This window comes from Thalassophryne amazonica, chromosome 8 (assembly GCF_902500255.1).
Source record: "Thalassophryne amazonica chromosome 8, fThaAma1.1, whole genome shotgun sequence".
Taxonomy (NCBI): Eukaryota; Metazoa; Chordata; class Actinopteri; order Batrachoidiformes; family Batrachoididae; genus Thalassophryne; species Thalassophryne amazonica.
Genome location: NC_047110.1, coordinates 71806409 through 71823890, shown reverse-complemented (window position 1 = coordinate 71823890; position 17482 = coordinate 71806409). Strand labels below are relative to the sequence as shown.

At 40.7% G+C, this 17482-nt stretch overlaps 1 protein-coding gene across 1 annotated transcript in view; it reads right to left on the bottom strand.

Moving 5' to 3' along the window:
* The window catches only part of pclob (piccolo presynaptic cytomatrix protein b), a 175717-nt gene that overhangs the window by 25634 nt on the left and 132601 nt on the right, over positions 1 to 17482 (bottom strand). The window contains 7 exon segments of the mRNA XM_034175495.1: positions 5516 to 5710; positions 6017 to 6317; positions 8410 to 8481; positions 10781 to 10874; positions 11350 to 11376; positions 13861 to 13991; positions 14088 to 14138. Of these exon segments, the coding sequence (XP_034031386.1) occupies positions 5516 to 5710; positions 6017 to 6317; positions 8410 to 8481; positions 10781 to 10874; positions 11350 to 11376; positions 13861 to 13991; positions 14088 to 14138 (871 nt within the window).

Below are 17482 nucleotides of genomic sequence, written 5' to 3'. Positions count from 1 at the left end.
GTTCCACAAAATTGATGAACTCACTGACTGAATGCCACACTACTATTATTGTGAACACCCCCTTTTCTACTTTTTTTTTTTTTTACTAATAGCCCAATTTCATAGCCTTAAGAGTGTGCATATCATGAATGCTTGGTCTTGTTAGATTTGTGAGAATCTACTGAATCTACTGGTACCTTGTTTCCCATGTAACAATAAGAAATATACTCAAAACCTGGATTAATCTTTTTAGTCACATAGCACTACTATTATTCTGAACACTACTGTATAGCACCCCTTGGCCACATATTGCAGCATTTTGGGATTACCTTTTATTGCTATGCTGATGACACTCAAATGTACATGCCGATAATTGCTGGCAATATCATACACATAGAATCTTTAGAGGATTGCCTTGTGTCAGTAAAAAGCTGGATACCCAACAATTTCTTTCTTCTAAACTCAAACAAGACTGAAATGATGGTTTGTGGAGAAAGTCAGAGGTGAGACTGAGGTGGCTTGGAAATGTGCAGAGGAGGGACCCAGGATATAAAGGGAGAAGGATGCTGAGGATGGAGCCCCTAGGCAGGAGGAGAAGAGGGACGCAAAAGAGGACCTTAATGGATGTGGTGAGGGAGGACACAGAAGATACAATGGACAGAAGATTGATCTGCAATGGCGACCCCTAAAGGGAGCAGTGGGAAGAAGAAGAAATAACTGTTTTACACAACTTTATACTGGAAAAAAGTAGACATTCTAGCAGCCTTAAAACAGACTTTGCTTGATAAAACAGGGCATATACGGCAAGAGAAAATGGAGTTTGAATGTTTTTCGCTGAGGTGTGTGTACACTTTTGGCCTCAACTGGATGTGTGGATGGATGGATGTCTATGCGTATTCTGTTTTGTTAATCAATGTAAACAGAAAATCACATAAACTGAAATTTCAAATGTATAAACCTTCATATTTCAACCAAGTTACAAACCTCATTTCAATTTTTTGCACTGCGAGTACAAAATAAACAACAAATAAAGACAGTTGCCACTGATCACTCAGTAGTAATGTGATGGTAAAAACTGAATTCAATTCAAACACATTTGCTTTTAAAGTGAAGAAAACCAGTTTAAACGCATTTTTAAATGTCGAAAACCTGTCACATATTTGACTTACTCAATGTGTTTGTGTGTTTGTGTGCACTCATGTAAAATAAAAGCTGTTCCGAAGTTCATTTTATATGCGATGTGATTCTGTGTAGACTGTTTTCCAATACAGTGTTTGGTCAGTTTCTGTATCAGCTCATAATTCAACAGCAACAGCACAAAACCCATTTCTACAGCAGCAAAAAATAATTAAAACAATGTGAAACACGGAATATACAACCCCTGGCAAAAATTATGGAATCACCGGCCTCGGAGGATGTTCATTCAGTTGCTTAATTTTGCAGAAAAAAAAGCAGATCACAGACATGACACAAAACTAAAGTCATTTCAAATGGCAACTTTCTGGCTTTAAGAAACACTATAAGAAATCAGGAAAAAAAATTGTGGCAGTCAGTAACGGTTACTTTTTTACACCAAGCAGAGGGAAAAAAATATGGAATCACTCAATTCTGAGGAAAAAATTATGGAATCACACTGTAAATTTTCATCCCCAAAACTAACACCTGCATCAAATCAGATCTGCTTGTTAGTCTGCATCTAAAAGGAGTGATCACACCTTGGAGAGCTGTTGCACCAAGTGGACTGACATGAATCATGGCTCCAACACGAGTGATGTCAATTGAGACAAAGGAGAGGATTATCAAACTCTTAAAAGAGGGTAAATCATCACACAATGTTGCAAAAGATGTTGGTTGTTCACAGTCAGCTGTGTCTAAACTCTGGACCAAATAGAAACAACATGGGAAGGTTGTTAAAGGCAAACATACTGGTAGATCAAGGAAGACATCAAAGCGTCAAGACAGAAAACTTTAAGCAATATGTCTCAAAAATTGAAAATGCACAACAAAATAAATGAGGAACGAATGGGAGGAAACTGGAGTCAACGTCTGTGACCGAACTGTAAGAAACCGCCTAAAGGAAATGGGATTTACATACAGAAAAGCTAAACAAAAGCCATCATTAACACCTAAACAGAAAAAAACAAGATTACAATGGGCTAAGGAAAAGTAATCGTGGACTGTGGATGACTGGATGAAAGTCATATTCAGTGATGAATCTCGAATCTGCATTGGGCAAGGTGATGATGCTGGAACTTTTGTTTGGTGCCGTTCCAATGAGATTTATAAAGATGACTGCCTGAAGAGAACATGTAAATTTCCACAGTCATTGATGATATGGGGCTGCATGTCAGGTAAAGGCACTGGGGAGATGGCTGTCATTACATCATCAATAAATGCACAAGTTTACATTGATATTTTGGACACTTTTCTTATCCCATCAATTGAAAGGATGTTTGGGGATGATGTAATCATTTTTCAAGATGATAATGCATCTTGCCATAGAGCAAAAACTGTGAAAACATTCCTTGCAAAAAGACACATAGGGTCAATGTCATGGCCTGCAAATAGTCCGGATCATAATCCAATTGAAAATCTTTGGTGGAAGTTGAAGAAAATGGTCCATGACAAGGCTCCAACCTGCAAAGCTGATCTGGCAACAGCAATCAGAGAAAGTTGGAGCCAGATTGATGAAGAGTACTGTTTGTCACTCATTAAGTCCATGCCTCAGAGACTGCAAGCTGTTATAAAAGCCAGAGGTGGTGCAACAAAATACTAGTGATGTGTTGGAGCGTTCTTTTGTTTTACATGATTCCATAATTTTTTCCTCAGAATTGAGTGATTCCATATTTTTTCCCTTCTGCTTGGTCTAAAAAAGTAAGTTACTGACTGCCACAATTATTTTTCCTGATTTCTTATAGTGTTTCTTAAAGCCAGAAAGTTGCCCTTTGAAATGACTTTAGTTTTGTGTCATGTCTGCTTTTTTCTACAAAATTAAACAACTGAATGAACATCCTCCGAGGCCGGTGATTCCATAATTTTTGCCAGGGGTGTACATATTTGTCATTTCACAGTCTCAAAACCTCTTTGAATTGTACTTGAATAGTATTTAACTGGAAGCACCACAGTTAATTTACTAATGCAGTTGGTTACTCATTGGTACCTTTATTTGATTGTATGTTTTCATTTGGCTCTTTTGTTGTATTTTATTGCATGAATAAAATGTCCTACGTGTCCTATGTGGCCTCACCTTCACCAAGACACTTGTGTTGCTCTCATGGTTAGCTGACTTCTTTATTCTCATTGGACGGTTAGTGAAGAATGAGCCCCCTGTTGACTTTTGAACATCTCGATGTTTCTGAATTTCGTTTGATTGGTTCAGTTTCACATTTGAGTCTGCTTTAATTTAGGGTTTGGAACTGGGATAGGAAGCGGCAGGGAGGGGAGCTTGTGTGCCTCAACCTCTGTGAGTTTTTTTTTTTTTTTTTCCGGATTGTTTGACACATGCATGCATGCACATACACACAAAGGGGTGGTAGCATCACCAAATCTTAAGTACTTATGGAACAACAGGTGGGGAAAAGTGCAATTTCATGCTCAAATTGCACAGATATTGAACTTATTTCAAAACAGGACAACAACATCGTTACTCATCGCAGTAATCACGTCTGAAAAAAGATCAATATAAATACAATATAAATAGAATTTACGCTTGTTACAGTAATGTGGGTTATGCGAAGCTTGCCATCCCTGTTTGGTTTTTAGAACAGGGCTGAGACTCTGCAAAGACCAGATGCAAAAATTGGCACATGCACGCAACATTTAAACACAGAGGGGAGTTGGGGGGGGACTAATTTTAGAGTTAATGAGGTCTATTGTCTCGAAGCAGGGATGGGCATGAAGGCCAAAGAAGGTACAGGGTTTTCTTGTTACCAATCACTTCAGCAAGTGATTTCACAGGTGATTAGACCTTTAGTGAAGGGGAAGAGCTCATCACCAAAACACATGCTAAAGCGACCAGCTGCACGGAAAACCAGCACCACCTTGGCACTTAATAATGATGCATTTAGGTGCTGTTTCCTACTTAATGCCCCGTTTACACTGGACTGAGACCTACATAAGATCTACAAGATCATGACATTTTGTCAACTCTTACGAGTCTTGGCTGGTCTCCATTGTCATCTGTTATTTGTGTTTACACCAAGCTTGCATTGCGACTGAATCGTGCGAGTGAAAAATATGCTAAAATCCATGATCATTGATGCAAGCCCATGCAGAGTCATTTGAGAGTCTATTACGACCCACAAGATCAAGTTGAGAGTGAGTTGAGACGTGAGAGTTTATCAAGACCGATTATGAGACCCATGTATCTGTTAACTGGTTGCAACTGTTTTAAACAGTTCGATACACCCGCCTGTTGGAGACTGATGAAGAGTGATGGCGACCAAGAACAACATTAGGGGTCTTCAAATGGTTCAAAATGCTGCTGCCAGACTTTTGACTCAAGGGAGAACGTTTGACCATATGATGTCCATTTTTGGCATCCCTTCACTGGCTTCCTGCCACTGTAAGATCGGATTTTAAGGTTCTGTTATTGGCTTTTAAAATTGTTCATGGACTTGCACCTCCCTATCTGGCTGACCTGGTCAAGCCCTACGTACCAGCTCGGGCCCTGCGCTTGCAGGGTGCAGGACTTTTGTGTGTTCCGAGAGCGAATAAAAAGTCTGTCGGTCACAGAGCTTTCTCCTACTGTGCCCCAGCTCTGTGGAATTGTCTCCCGGCACATATAAGGCAGTCGGATAATGTGGAGACTTTTAAATCAAGACTGAAAACCTATTTGTTTTATTGTGTTATTATGTGCTTTTATTCTTGTGCTTTTTTATGTTTTGTCTTTTTATTGTGTTTTCAACTTTTTATTAATGTTTTTATTACTGTTTTTGGTATTGTGTTGTGTAAAGCGCCTTGAGGCGATCTCATTACAGTTGGCATTGTAGAAATTATTACATTTATATTATTTTTTACATACTTATAAAAGGGATCTTTTCTCGGACCATGGAGACCCCATTGTGACCAGCTTGCAACCCCAGCAGGAGTCCGTTGAGAGTGACAGCAAGCAGAGGCTGTTTTTGATCGGAATTTGGTCTTGGACCCAATGTAAACAGGGTGTTAGATACCACAAAATTCAAGCAAGTTTAAAAAGACAGGAAATGTCAGTTTATGAGTTAATGTTTAATTTTTTTGTAGTTATAGAACAACATGATTATGTTTAGAGATTTTAGACCACTGTTATTTCAACTTAACATATCTGTTGAAGTTTGTTTAGAGGCTAAATTAAGAATGTTTCACCTTCAGGGAATATTAAGATGAAATTAAGAATTTGAAAAAAACAAATATAATGGGAACAGAATGCATAGGATTTTTTTCAGGAGTAAATGTGCAGCAGTTGAGGTTTTATCAGACAATTTCAACAAAGCATGCATGCACTGGATAAAGGAAGCATGTCACAGGAAAAAGTATCACGGGAACGGGCAGGATTTACTTGGTTGCAGGCGGGACTGTTGCACAGCAGCCTCAGCAGCAGCAATGGCAATTCCAGCATCCTCAAGGTGTGTCTGAGTGACACTGCCCTTGCTTTGGCTTCTTGAGGGGCCGTGGGAGCGCAGCTGACCTTCAGACGAGGACTTGGAGCTGCCTGGGCTGCTGTGTGACTTTTCCAAAGGTGTCAGCTGCATGTCTGCAGGACGATGAAGCACAGGGTTAGGATTTGGAGATGTTAATGAGAGACACGCCGACGAGTCACTCGTGTCAGTTTTTGCTGCTGCAATGGCGGTTCAGACAGTGTCACGCCACAGTGCTGTTCAGGAAGGATTTGCATTTTTGTTTCTATAGCAACAGGCTCTCACTGAGGCAAAATCTTCTGAATGGTGCATTTGCTGCTCAGAATAAATGCTAAAAAATGAAATGAGTGATTCATGCAAATTATACAAAATTCTAGGGGGAAAAAAACTAAAAAATTCAAGATAGTCTGTTGATTCCATACCTTTGGCTGGATCAGGGAAGATCCCATGGCTTCTGCTTTTGATTACAGAATGTTTTGGTAAATCATGACTCCCCTCTAGTAGTCCTGATGCCTGACCATGACCAGTCCCCTGCCCAGGCCCTATCCCGGACCCGACTGTATGACCTTGGCTGTGTCCTTGACCGTGACCTGATCCAGACCCTGGTGGTCCTTGAGCGGCGTGATGAGCCCTGCTGTGTTCGATGCTTTCGCTCTGCTCCTTCAGAGGCAGCCAGCGAGGAGTGTTGTCCAGCTGGGCAGTGTTTGATAGGTCAATCAAAACCTGACACACATACAAACATGTAACACTGTGTTAACAAGGTAAACACAGAAACTCTAAACTTTATGAGCACCACTTAGAAATGACTGTGAAGAAGCTTCGCTGTGGAGTGCAGAATAAAGTTTTTGTCAACCAACTATAATGCATCCATGTGTAGCTCAGTGAAATAATCCTTACACCTCTTTTACACCAGATGTACTGTGTGTGTGTGTGCGCGTGCACGGTCTGACTTTCTGAAGTGGAAATGGTCTGCATTAATATAGCACTTTTCCATCTCAATCAGAAGCTCAAAGTGCTTTATACTGATATCTCACATTCACCCACAGTAATACAGAACAATAATGCACCAAAATCCCAAGTTAAAGATCTGATAATATAGAAAAAAAATGTTAAAGTTGCAGATTACCATATTTTCCGGAGTATAAGCCAGTTTTGGGAGGCCCTGTGACTTATACTCAGGTGTGACTTACATATGGGTTTTTCCTTGTTAAGAGACCTTTTTAACAGGTTTGACTTATGCTCCACAAAATATGTTAGTTAGTTCGCAAATGAGCTGACCACACAAAATGTGAAATATCTTGGGTTCATTTTGTCTGCAGTGCAATAGAAAGCAACATGCAAGAATCACTGCAAGTTTAAAGCCCCCCATACCATCCAAATATTTTCTGATTTTGGGTCATAAATACAAACCAGTTTTCGAGGGGGTCACTCACCTCAGCTTTTTAAATGCATGTATGCACCAAAAACTGCAGGTGGAGTAATTTTTAAAATTTTTTTTGGAGCAGAGTGCAGCAGCTGTGATCTCAGTGAGACCGGTGTAATTTCACCAAAGGGTTAAAAGTAGTCACGCATTTTATTTATCTGTAAATATTAGCAATTTAGCAGCTCTTCATTTTTACTTAAAATATGGCCACTGGGTATTGTGAAGACTTTCCGTCCGTCTATCTGTCCTCAGTATAAGTCCAATCCTATTGTTGCCAGGGTCTTCATATTCACAAGGAGTATTCTTGGTACACTGGCCTTGGACAAGTTCAAAGACGGGTAACCTTGACCTAATTTAATGGGTCAAAAGGTCACATTCTTTCTACACAATTTTCATTGATTACATGATCAAACAGCTGAGGGTATTTCAGCATTGCATTATATTTAAAAGATGTTGGACAAACTAAGTATACTTAAAATCATTGCACTGTGCTGTATGATCGCTGATAATGACATTGTACAGAGAAGGAACAAAGTTGTTACGCCAGTTTCAAGTCACGACAAGGAAGTTGATGTGCAGTGACCTCTAGCTCTTTGTACAAGCATTTTAGCAACATGCAATAAAATACACAAATGTAGTATTTTATGGAAGTGGTCTGTAGATGCAGGACACCCTTCAATGAAATCCGTCTGGGTGATTCCAGCTATGTCTGATGGGGGTATTACCCACTTACTATCTGAACCAACAGCTTTTCCTTTTTTAGATAAACGTTGTAATGCAGATGCTATGGGTTATATGGCTCTTAAGTTTTGTTGAGGAGCATTTAAAAAAGGAAGACCAGAAAAGTGAGACAAGAATTGAGCTTTTGTAACTTGACAGCAGTCGTGTGACTTATTTTTTCCTAATTGCTGAACTTGTTTATATATATATATATATATATACTTCTATTCTTCATGTTCGTGACCTCTTCTACAGACACAGAAACTCCAGTAAACAGTTAATTACAAAATTACAAAATTTTGTTGGTATAATGTCGGCCAAAATGCCAGCCCAAAATCTCAACACGGGCATAGCACCCATGACATGATCCATGCATCTGTGATGCTTCCTTCATGCAGGTGGTGTGGATGCTGTATCCTGTTGACACAGCTGCTGAATGTAAATCAACATGTTCCACAGCCGCCACACATCCACAACACATCTGGTGTGTTTCAGGCTTTACAATACATACCTGCATGTATGAGTTTGATGTTCTTCAGACAAGTGATTGGGCTAATGTCAATTTTGCTACAGCTGACTGATTAAATAAACAGATAAAAGGTAATATTCTGTTGAATGAGATGAAACAGCATTCAAAATTTGAAATGTAATTCACTTTCCAAAGCCACTCACTTCTCCGAGGAAGTCATTAGAGGAGGATCTGTCATAATCCCACACTGTCACCTCCAGTGTCTTTTTCTTTAACTGAAAAGAATACATGAAAAAGGTGAGAGAATGATCGATTAAGCTGTCGTTCAAATGTGTGAATTTCTGTGTGCAAAAGCATTGTGCATATGAACTTGTATGGCTAATTACTGAGCAATACTAATATTGTTCAATCTAGTCATCAATTACAGAACTATTTCAGCAGTGTCAATTTAAGTAAAAGGGTACTTGTATGTAATAGCAGACAGCAAAACCAATTTAAGAAGAAAAGAGGAAGAAAGAAAACCTTCCTTTTCTCTGATCTGCTGTGTGGTTCAGCCCTGCTCTCGGACAGAGCCGAAATTTGATACCTAGCCTCTCGAACATCACCAATCATGTGCAATGTGTGACACAGTGGGGAAAAAGGTTAGGCTTTTAGGGAGCGACGAACGCACATGGGAACAATGGGTTTACGCAAAGGGGGGCATTATTGCAAAATGGAATGGGAAAACTTTATCTCGATCATGTTATTTTTGTAATCACTGGAAGCCAAAATCATAAAAAAATAATAATAATAATAAATTCGATTAATTTCCCAGTCATAAGAGATATTTTTTGCATTTGCATTTTCATTTCAAATGACATTATAATAAAGTCCCCCGAAAGTGGAATTCCCACCCCTCAAAAACAAAAAACAAAAAAAAAACTAAAACTAAACAACAACAAAAACAAACAATAACTACAGTCAAGCATGGTGGCAGTAAGCAGCTATGAATATCTCAAAAATAAATAAAATTAACGTTTTGGCTTGGTCTGGATAAAGTCCTGACTTGAATGCCTTTGGGATTCTATAGCAGGACCTTAAATAGTTCAGAAATCCTCCACTGATGCTGAAATACAGACATTCTGGAAAGAAGCGGGCCAAAATTCCATTACATTACTGCGAACTGCGTTAATCAGAAGGCTTTACAGAATTAAAGCCTTCATTGTCCATCCAATCAGCACATGTAGGAAAATCACATTTGCTTTGGTTTGTTTAAACAAAATGCCTGCACAGCGCCCGTGCTTTCCCAGAACACTGGATGTGTTTGTTGTATGTGTATGTTGTATGTGCGGGAGGGGAAATATCCTGATGGGTGGAGTAAACCGAATGATGCAGCAGCATTTTTAAAATCTGCTCTGACCAGCGGAGAAAGACGTGATTAACAGAACTCAACCCCAGAGGAGCCGCTGAATCCACCAGCCTCTATTCTCCAACCACTAAAGCTTCTCTACACTTGTCACTCACGGTTCTAATTAATGTCTGGGTTTCTGTCTGGCACAAATGCATGCTGTAGAAAGACAAAACAAACAAACAAAAAAAAAGCCAAAAAAACAAAAAAGCAAAACTGTGTGACAGCTGTGCACAGCCACACTGAGTTTCAATCACTCTTCTTGTTTAAACGCCACTTAAACCGTGCTGCAGTGGCGTGGGTGCAAAAATCACGGTTGTTAACTTGAAACTTGGGAGTGCTCCTACATTAAGTGGTTGCGTAGCGACAAAGACAACAGCCCTGAGGGCAAGAGATGAGGACAGAATCATAATCAGCATGGAGGACTCAAGCGTCTGTCTGTGCGTAACGGCAGTCGCACGAGGGAAGCTTTTTGCATGTGCACTTGTCACACTACCTGTCAATGTTCTTCAAGAAGACACTTCATCTACATTGTCTCAGTCAACCCTGCTATAAATGGGTACCGGTGTCACAGACCGAACGGTCCCCCCTAAAAATTGGTCCACCCTGCTTTCACTGAGCATGCGTCATTTTGGTGCGCCAGCCACGGTTCACGGATTATCACCTCATTTCTGCTTAAAACTGCACTCCAGTCATCATCTATCTCAGCGACAGGTATCTGAAGCTTTTGTACAACAGTCATTTCCACATAAATTCAGCGTTATTTCATAATAAAAGATGAAGAAAGCGATCAGAGAGCCGCAGCTAGACGAGCTGCTGTGCCTCCGTCATTTCAAAGCGTCAGTAGCGACACACCGATTATCGTCTTATTTCTGCTTAAAACTGACTTTAAAATGATTTAAGAGGTTTTATCTGATGGTTAATAATCACATTATTCCCTTTGACTGCTTTGGGTGAAGAGAGTCTGACTCAGACAAGCTCCTGTGGTCCCAAAGGACACCTGCGCAGTGAAGGCAGGGGGGACCAATTTTGAGAGGGGGACCATTCGCTAGTCTGACGAACCTGCCTCAGACCTGTCTGGGGGGAGTTGGAAACTCCCTTCATGCTATGGAATCTAGGGATAGGCACTGGCCCCAACAGATCTCGGGGCCTATGTATATAGGACTTACTGTAATACTACACTTTACCTGTTCCAGATGAATGTTCTTGTAGATGACGGTCTGGTTCCACTCCGGGTTCATGGTCTTCTGGGCGTACTTGGTCCTTCTCTTGTTATCAGCACTGGCAAATTATAACATTCAGAAAAGCTGTCAGTAATAAATTGAAATCTCCTTCCCCTGCTTGAGCCCATGGCCGACACTCACCGAACTGGGATGTGTGATGTGTGCGATAAATGTGGTTTGAATAGATGCTGATAAAATGATCAGCCTCCCATCGTCAAGACGACAGAAACAAATGATTTGAAGCAAATTCAAATCTGTCTGAAATTGCCCTATTTCGATGAGGGTTGCACTTACAAAACTGCACATTATCGCTGAGATAGAAGCAGATTGTTAAACGCGTGAAGCATGGAGAGTGGGAAAAAAAAAAAGCAATGACAGTGCTCTTAACAGTGTGCAACAGAGCAGAAAATTAGACGCACAACAAAGGCTACGACAGAAGGATGGGGGGGATTACTTTTGAGACAATTCATACTTAAAGGGGGACAAAACGTGAACAAAACACCAACTAAAATTAAAGATTAACACCATACTACCTTTCATTCTGGACAACCATGACTTGACTGAGGCAGTCCAGAAGAGGAAGAGGAGGGCAGATTTTACAAACAAGAAAAGCAAAAAAGACAAAAAACAAAACAGTCAGATCAGCCCGGACAGCTTAAAGAAATGCAGAAAAGGACAGAGAGCTGAGGCAATCAGTATTCTCTGCAGGGTCTATCTGTGCGGTGAAACCGAAGAATCCTCACAGTGATTGCAAGTGGCTAACGGTGAATGAATAATTCACTCAATCAAACATTTCTTGTTAAAACGAGGATGATGCACTTCCCGCCTAATGTCAGACGAATGTTTCAAAAACAAATGCACAAAAGTGCTTTCAGGCGCAGGGTTTATCTCCAGTGTCCAGAGTGTGTAGGGGGAGAAAGAAGGGCTTATAATGTCATAAACAGGTCTGATGGGGTGATTATCTAAGAGCAGATAGCATTACAGAGCAGATAAAGGCCGGATCGATCTGCTCTCTCACTACTCCTGGGCTCTGGGGATGACAGTGGAACAGACAGAGATGAAAGGAAGAAGCCCTCAAGCTGATACTAACTGGCGCTACTAAAATAATCTGTGTCGAAAATGTGGGCATGAATTCATGTTGGTGACAAATTCAGCTACGGTTTTCTAATTGAATGCAGAATGACGGAGTAGAGTACTGATTCATAATCACTTACCAGTAGTGGGCACAGTTCAACTAACAGTGAATAAGTGAAGCTCACATTTTCATTAGCAGATTAACTTTCAAAATCTTAAACTGATCAGTTGCCTTCCACTGTATTTCATTCAGCTAACTTTACATCACCTAACTTTTTTAAATGCCAAAAATATAAACCCTAAAATTACATATTGGTTCCTGTTACAGCTTATAAACTAATCTATTTAGCAAAATCAAAACATTAAGGCGACCAGCATCACCTCGAGGCAACAGAGAACATCAAGCAGTGTTTCACAGCCATCTTTGGACCAAGGACCACTTAACAAATAAATAAATAAATACTACTACTGCTACTACTACTACTACTACTACTACTATTACTGCTCTTCTCAACTCAAACTTTATTTCTCAAGCATATTAAAAACAACAGCAGTCAATCGCAGTGCTGTACAATAAAAATTGGCACCAGGTTACGCCCAATAATAAGTGAATAAATAAATAAGCTAAAAATAACAACAACATTGCAGCAGGCAATAAAATGAATTCAAAGAAATAGAATAAAAAAATCGAGATGCTTATTTGGGCAACGCCATAGAAAAGAAGTGGGTTTTAAAAGAAAATAAGTGTCAGGGATGATCTAAGATGGAAGGGGAGACTATTCCAAAGCCTGGGAGCAGCCACCACAAAAGCCCTGTCACCTCTAATCTTTAATCTAATTTTATGCACCTCCAACAACAGTTGGTCAGAAGACCTTAAGGCTCCGGTTGGGGTGTAATGGAACAGATGCTTGAAAAAGTACACAGTGGCCAGGCCACTGAGGGCTTTAAAAGCAGTTAAAAGAAGTTTAAACTCAACATGATATTGGACAGGGAGCCAGTGGAGAGAGGCCAAAACTGGCGTAATATGGTCATGCTTTTTCTTGCCCAAAAAGAAGATAAGCAGCAGCATTCTGGAAAAGCTGAAGACAGCTGAGACAGGTGTGAGCCACGCCGATGTACAGGGAATTGCAGTAGTCTAACCTATTTGGAACAAAGGCGTGGATAACCTTCTCGAGGTCTCCTTCGGGAGACCCAAAGGAGACCTCCTACAACTACTACAATTAATAATAATAACAATAATAATAATGTCCCAGACCACCTACCTCCCCAAATATCAAATATCCAAAAGCAATAGGTCTGATTAGCACTCCAACAGTGTGGTACAACAGTCCATGACTATGTATTAGACTTTGCGGTTGACTTTGAGAAACACTCACTTCAGAATGTGATATTTTACCAATATACTCACAGACCGCTAGGGTTTGCTCACGGACTCTTGACTAAGCAAGAGAACATGCATTAATTTGATTATTAAAAAATATTTCCATGTGTATTTTTATTTGTTAATATTTGTTATTATTTGGATATATTCTGCATTGTGAATAGCTGTATGCTTTCATTTGATCTTGGGATGGTAGCTCTTTTTGGGAACCTCCATGTTTTCACTTTAACATATTAGAATTTCAATCCATTAGATCTGTTTTTCGGAAGATGAGTGAAAATAATTAAAAAAGTTAGTGGTTATCGATAGATTCAGTTAAATATTTTAGAGCTTATTATTTAGTATTATTGCACTATTTTTTTCAGTTAGTAAATTATTGCTTCCTGGTAACTTTAAGGTTAGCCATGCCCACTATTGAAAATGACAATGAATTCATAATCATAGCCGCTGTTTGTCTAATTTCTCATCTATATAGACAGTTAATATGTACAGAAACAGCAAACAGAGAGTCTGAAAGAAGGTGTGGGAGGAAACACGACAAGCACAAAAAGACAGAAATCAAAGAACATTCTGAGACTCCAAAGCTCACCCTCTCCCAGGTAGCAGGTAAACCTTGACAAAAGGGTCTGAGTAGCTGTCATTGTCCCGCTGGGCAAGGTTTCTAGCTTGCAGGACGTGGACGATCAGGTTACCGAGGTTCCTGTCATAGTTGATCTGGAGCTGAGGAGAGCAGATTCATGTCAGCATGAAAGAATGTCACTGTTAAATGATGGTGCCTTGTTTATTAATAAGTGTGAATAAGTGACTCTTCCATACCTGGATTTCTCCAGTGATGGGGTAAGGTTGTGTCTTCAGCATATCTGTAAGCTAAAAACAGGACTAATTATGACTGAAGTACTTTGGAAAATATCGCAACAAAATGAATTGTTAAGAGGAAGGTGGACCAAGATAATCCTGACAGACCAAACTTCGGCCACATAGAAAAGTAAATAATACCATGACGGTTATTCTGCCAGTACAATGGAATAAAGTGTGTTCTGACTCCACAGGTATACCTAGTATATTCAACCTGAACGGGCCACATATGGGGGCAAAGATCCTTAGTTAAGACTTCATAGTGTATTGATAACTTTTTAGTTTAATATCTGAGTGGTATTATTGCTGAATATGTTCAACAATGTGAATCAATCTTCTTTTTTTGGCTGCTCTCGTTAGTGGTCGCCACAGCAGATCAATCATTTCCATCTCACCTTGTCCTCTGTATCTTCCTCTGTCACACCAACCACCTGCATGTGGTCCTCAGCACATCCATAAACCTCTTCTTTGGCCTCCCTCTTCTCCTCCTGCCTGGTGGCTCCATCCTCAGCATCCTTCTCCCTATATACCCTGGATCCCTCCTCTGAACATGTCTAAACCATCTCAATCTTGTCTCTCTGACTTTGTCTCCAAACCGTCCCACTTGAGCTGTCCCCCTGGTATGTTCATTCCTAATCCTGTCCATACTCGTCACACAACATTTTCAGCTGTGCCACCTCCAGCTCTGCCTCCTGTCTTTTTGTTAGTGCCACTGTCTCTAAGCCATACAATATATAGTCGGTCTCACAACTGTCTTGTAGACTTTCCCCTTCACTCTTGCAGATATTCTTCGGTAAGACACCATGACAAAACGAGGCAGAGGAAATGTGACCTGGCCCAGAGGAAGCCCGGGGCCCCCATCTGGAGCCAGGCCTGGATGAAGGGACCGTCAGCAAGCACCTGGTGGCTGGGTTTGCCACTGAGCCCAGTCGGGCACAGCCCAAAAAGCCTATTTGGACCTTCCAGTTAGATCTGGTGGGCCTCGCCTCCCCACATGGCCTTGGCTCCGGAACCACTCTCCTTGATAGGGGTTGGACCTTATTCTTCTCTGGAGTTGCACAGGGTGTGAGGCACCGAGCGGGTGTGGGGATACTCGAGTCCCCGGCTGAGCGCCGCTACATTGAAGTTTACCCCGGTAGATAAGAGGGTCACCTCCCTGCGCCTTTGGGTGATGGGGTGGGGGGGTAGGGGGGGTGGTCTCTGACTGTTGTTTGTGCATATGCACTAAACAGCAGTTTGGAGTATTCAGCCTTCTTGGAGTCCCTGAATGGAGTCCTGTATGGGGTTCCGGTGGGGACTCTATTGTTCTGCTGGGGGACTTCAACGCACATGTGGGCAATGACAGAGACACCTGGAGAGGTGTGATTGAGAGGAACAGCCTCCCCGATCTAAACCCGAATAGTCGTTTGATATTGGACTTCTGTGCTAGTCACGGACTGTCCATAACGAACATCAAAATGCTCATAAGTGTACATGGTACCAGAGCACCCTAGGCCGAAGATCGATGATTGATTTTGTGATCATATCATCTGATCTTATCTGATCACACTCTTAACATACACTTCATTTAAAGTGAACCCAACACCATTTCTCTTGCTATCCACACTATGACACAACAACTTGAACACACTGCCTAGTATGTTCCTGCTCCTACTTACCTTCCATTTGGTCTCTTAGACACACAATATGTCTACCTTTTTTCTTTCCATTATATCACCCCGTTCTCTCCCTTTACTGGTTATATCATTTTGTATTTACAGATATTCAAAGAACATTTATTTTTAAGATAAAATAAATTACCAGAGTCCCTTGCCTAAAATACCAACCCTTTCTTCAAATAAAAGGAATGTTGCTTTGAAAGTATCCTGTGATTACATAATTTTACTGCAGAAAAAATGGTCGTGAATCATTTATAATATGGAGAAAATTTGGCTCAGTGGGTCCAACAATGAAATGGCCTTAATTGGGGCCCTTAAATATTAGGGCGGGTTAAATGATTAATTTGGATGTCATCTGCATGTGGTCCAAAATCATTCATCTATTTTGAATTTACAAATTAAAAAAACCCCAACATATAAAGTATTTAAATTGCCAAAAATTAAAAAGGCAGTCATGTATGTAAAAAATAAATAAGAAAATCTTACGCACGGCTTAGCCTCTTCCTGATACACAAAAAGACAGAAAATAAAATCCTAAAATATTTCATAGAAATGCAGCTAACAATTATTTGCATTATCCATTAATCTGTTGATTATTTTCTGGATTAATCCATTTCCTTGACCCATAAAATGTGAGAAAATGTGAAAAATATTGCTCAGTGTTTCACAAAGCTTATGATGACATCCTCAAACGCCTTGTTCTGTCCACACACCAAAGATATTTCATTTAAGTTGCGTTTACACAACGATGACAAGTCACGAATGCCACGAAGTATACATTCTTGGCCAGTGATTACCAATGTGATGATTTGAGACAGAGGTGTCAGGTGTCCTCAGGAACTGCTGCAACCTGTTACCACGCATTCCGATTAATGACACGTGTTGCTGGCGAATTATCAGGAACCATTACGCACGGTCAAGAATAATGTTCCGCGCTGTTCCGTGCTATTGCGCGGAGCAGTGCATCGTCACGTTCTATCACGTTGTGACATAATAACTTTGTGACTGCATTCTTAGTTGGGCTCTGTGCCATGGAGTGGCGCAGAGAGGAGGAGGAGACAGATAGAGCCAGATGTGTGGCTCCACGCGGCTTAAACATCAGGCACAGCAGCAGCAGCAGGTGAACCATCTGCAGGAGCACACTGAGGAGCATTGGAACAAGACTTTAAGGCGACTTGGCATCACTGTCCTTCTTCAGCATATTGCAGCAATGAAACTGAATGCGGTGCAGCAGGGTTTAATTGTGCGCACATCCGAGAAGAACGCGTCACGCTCTATGAAGGATCACCACTAATCAAGACAGATCAACACGCTCAGTTGCGACCTCCACGAGGGTGGTGCGTGACATTCGTGGAAGATTTTTTTGACAAAACATGCTCCATGAAAATCATGAATATCACGCACTAACACGCACTATTAAGAAACCTATTCAGATGATTTAAGTCACGTTAAGAATGTCAGGAATGTGCCAAGAATGACACACATATGACATTCGTTATGCATCCTGCATTGTGTAAATGCAGCATAACTGCCAGAGCAGCCCAGTCTCAGGTTTTTTTTTTGTTTGTTTGTTTCTGTGCGCCCGTCATGAAATGATTCAAATTTTCATGACGTTTTTTTTTAAACTCACTATTACTGACCCTACTCCTACCCCCAACCCTAACCTTAACCATAACCTAACCCTACTCCTTCCCCAAC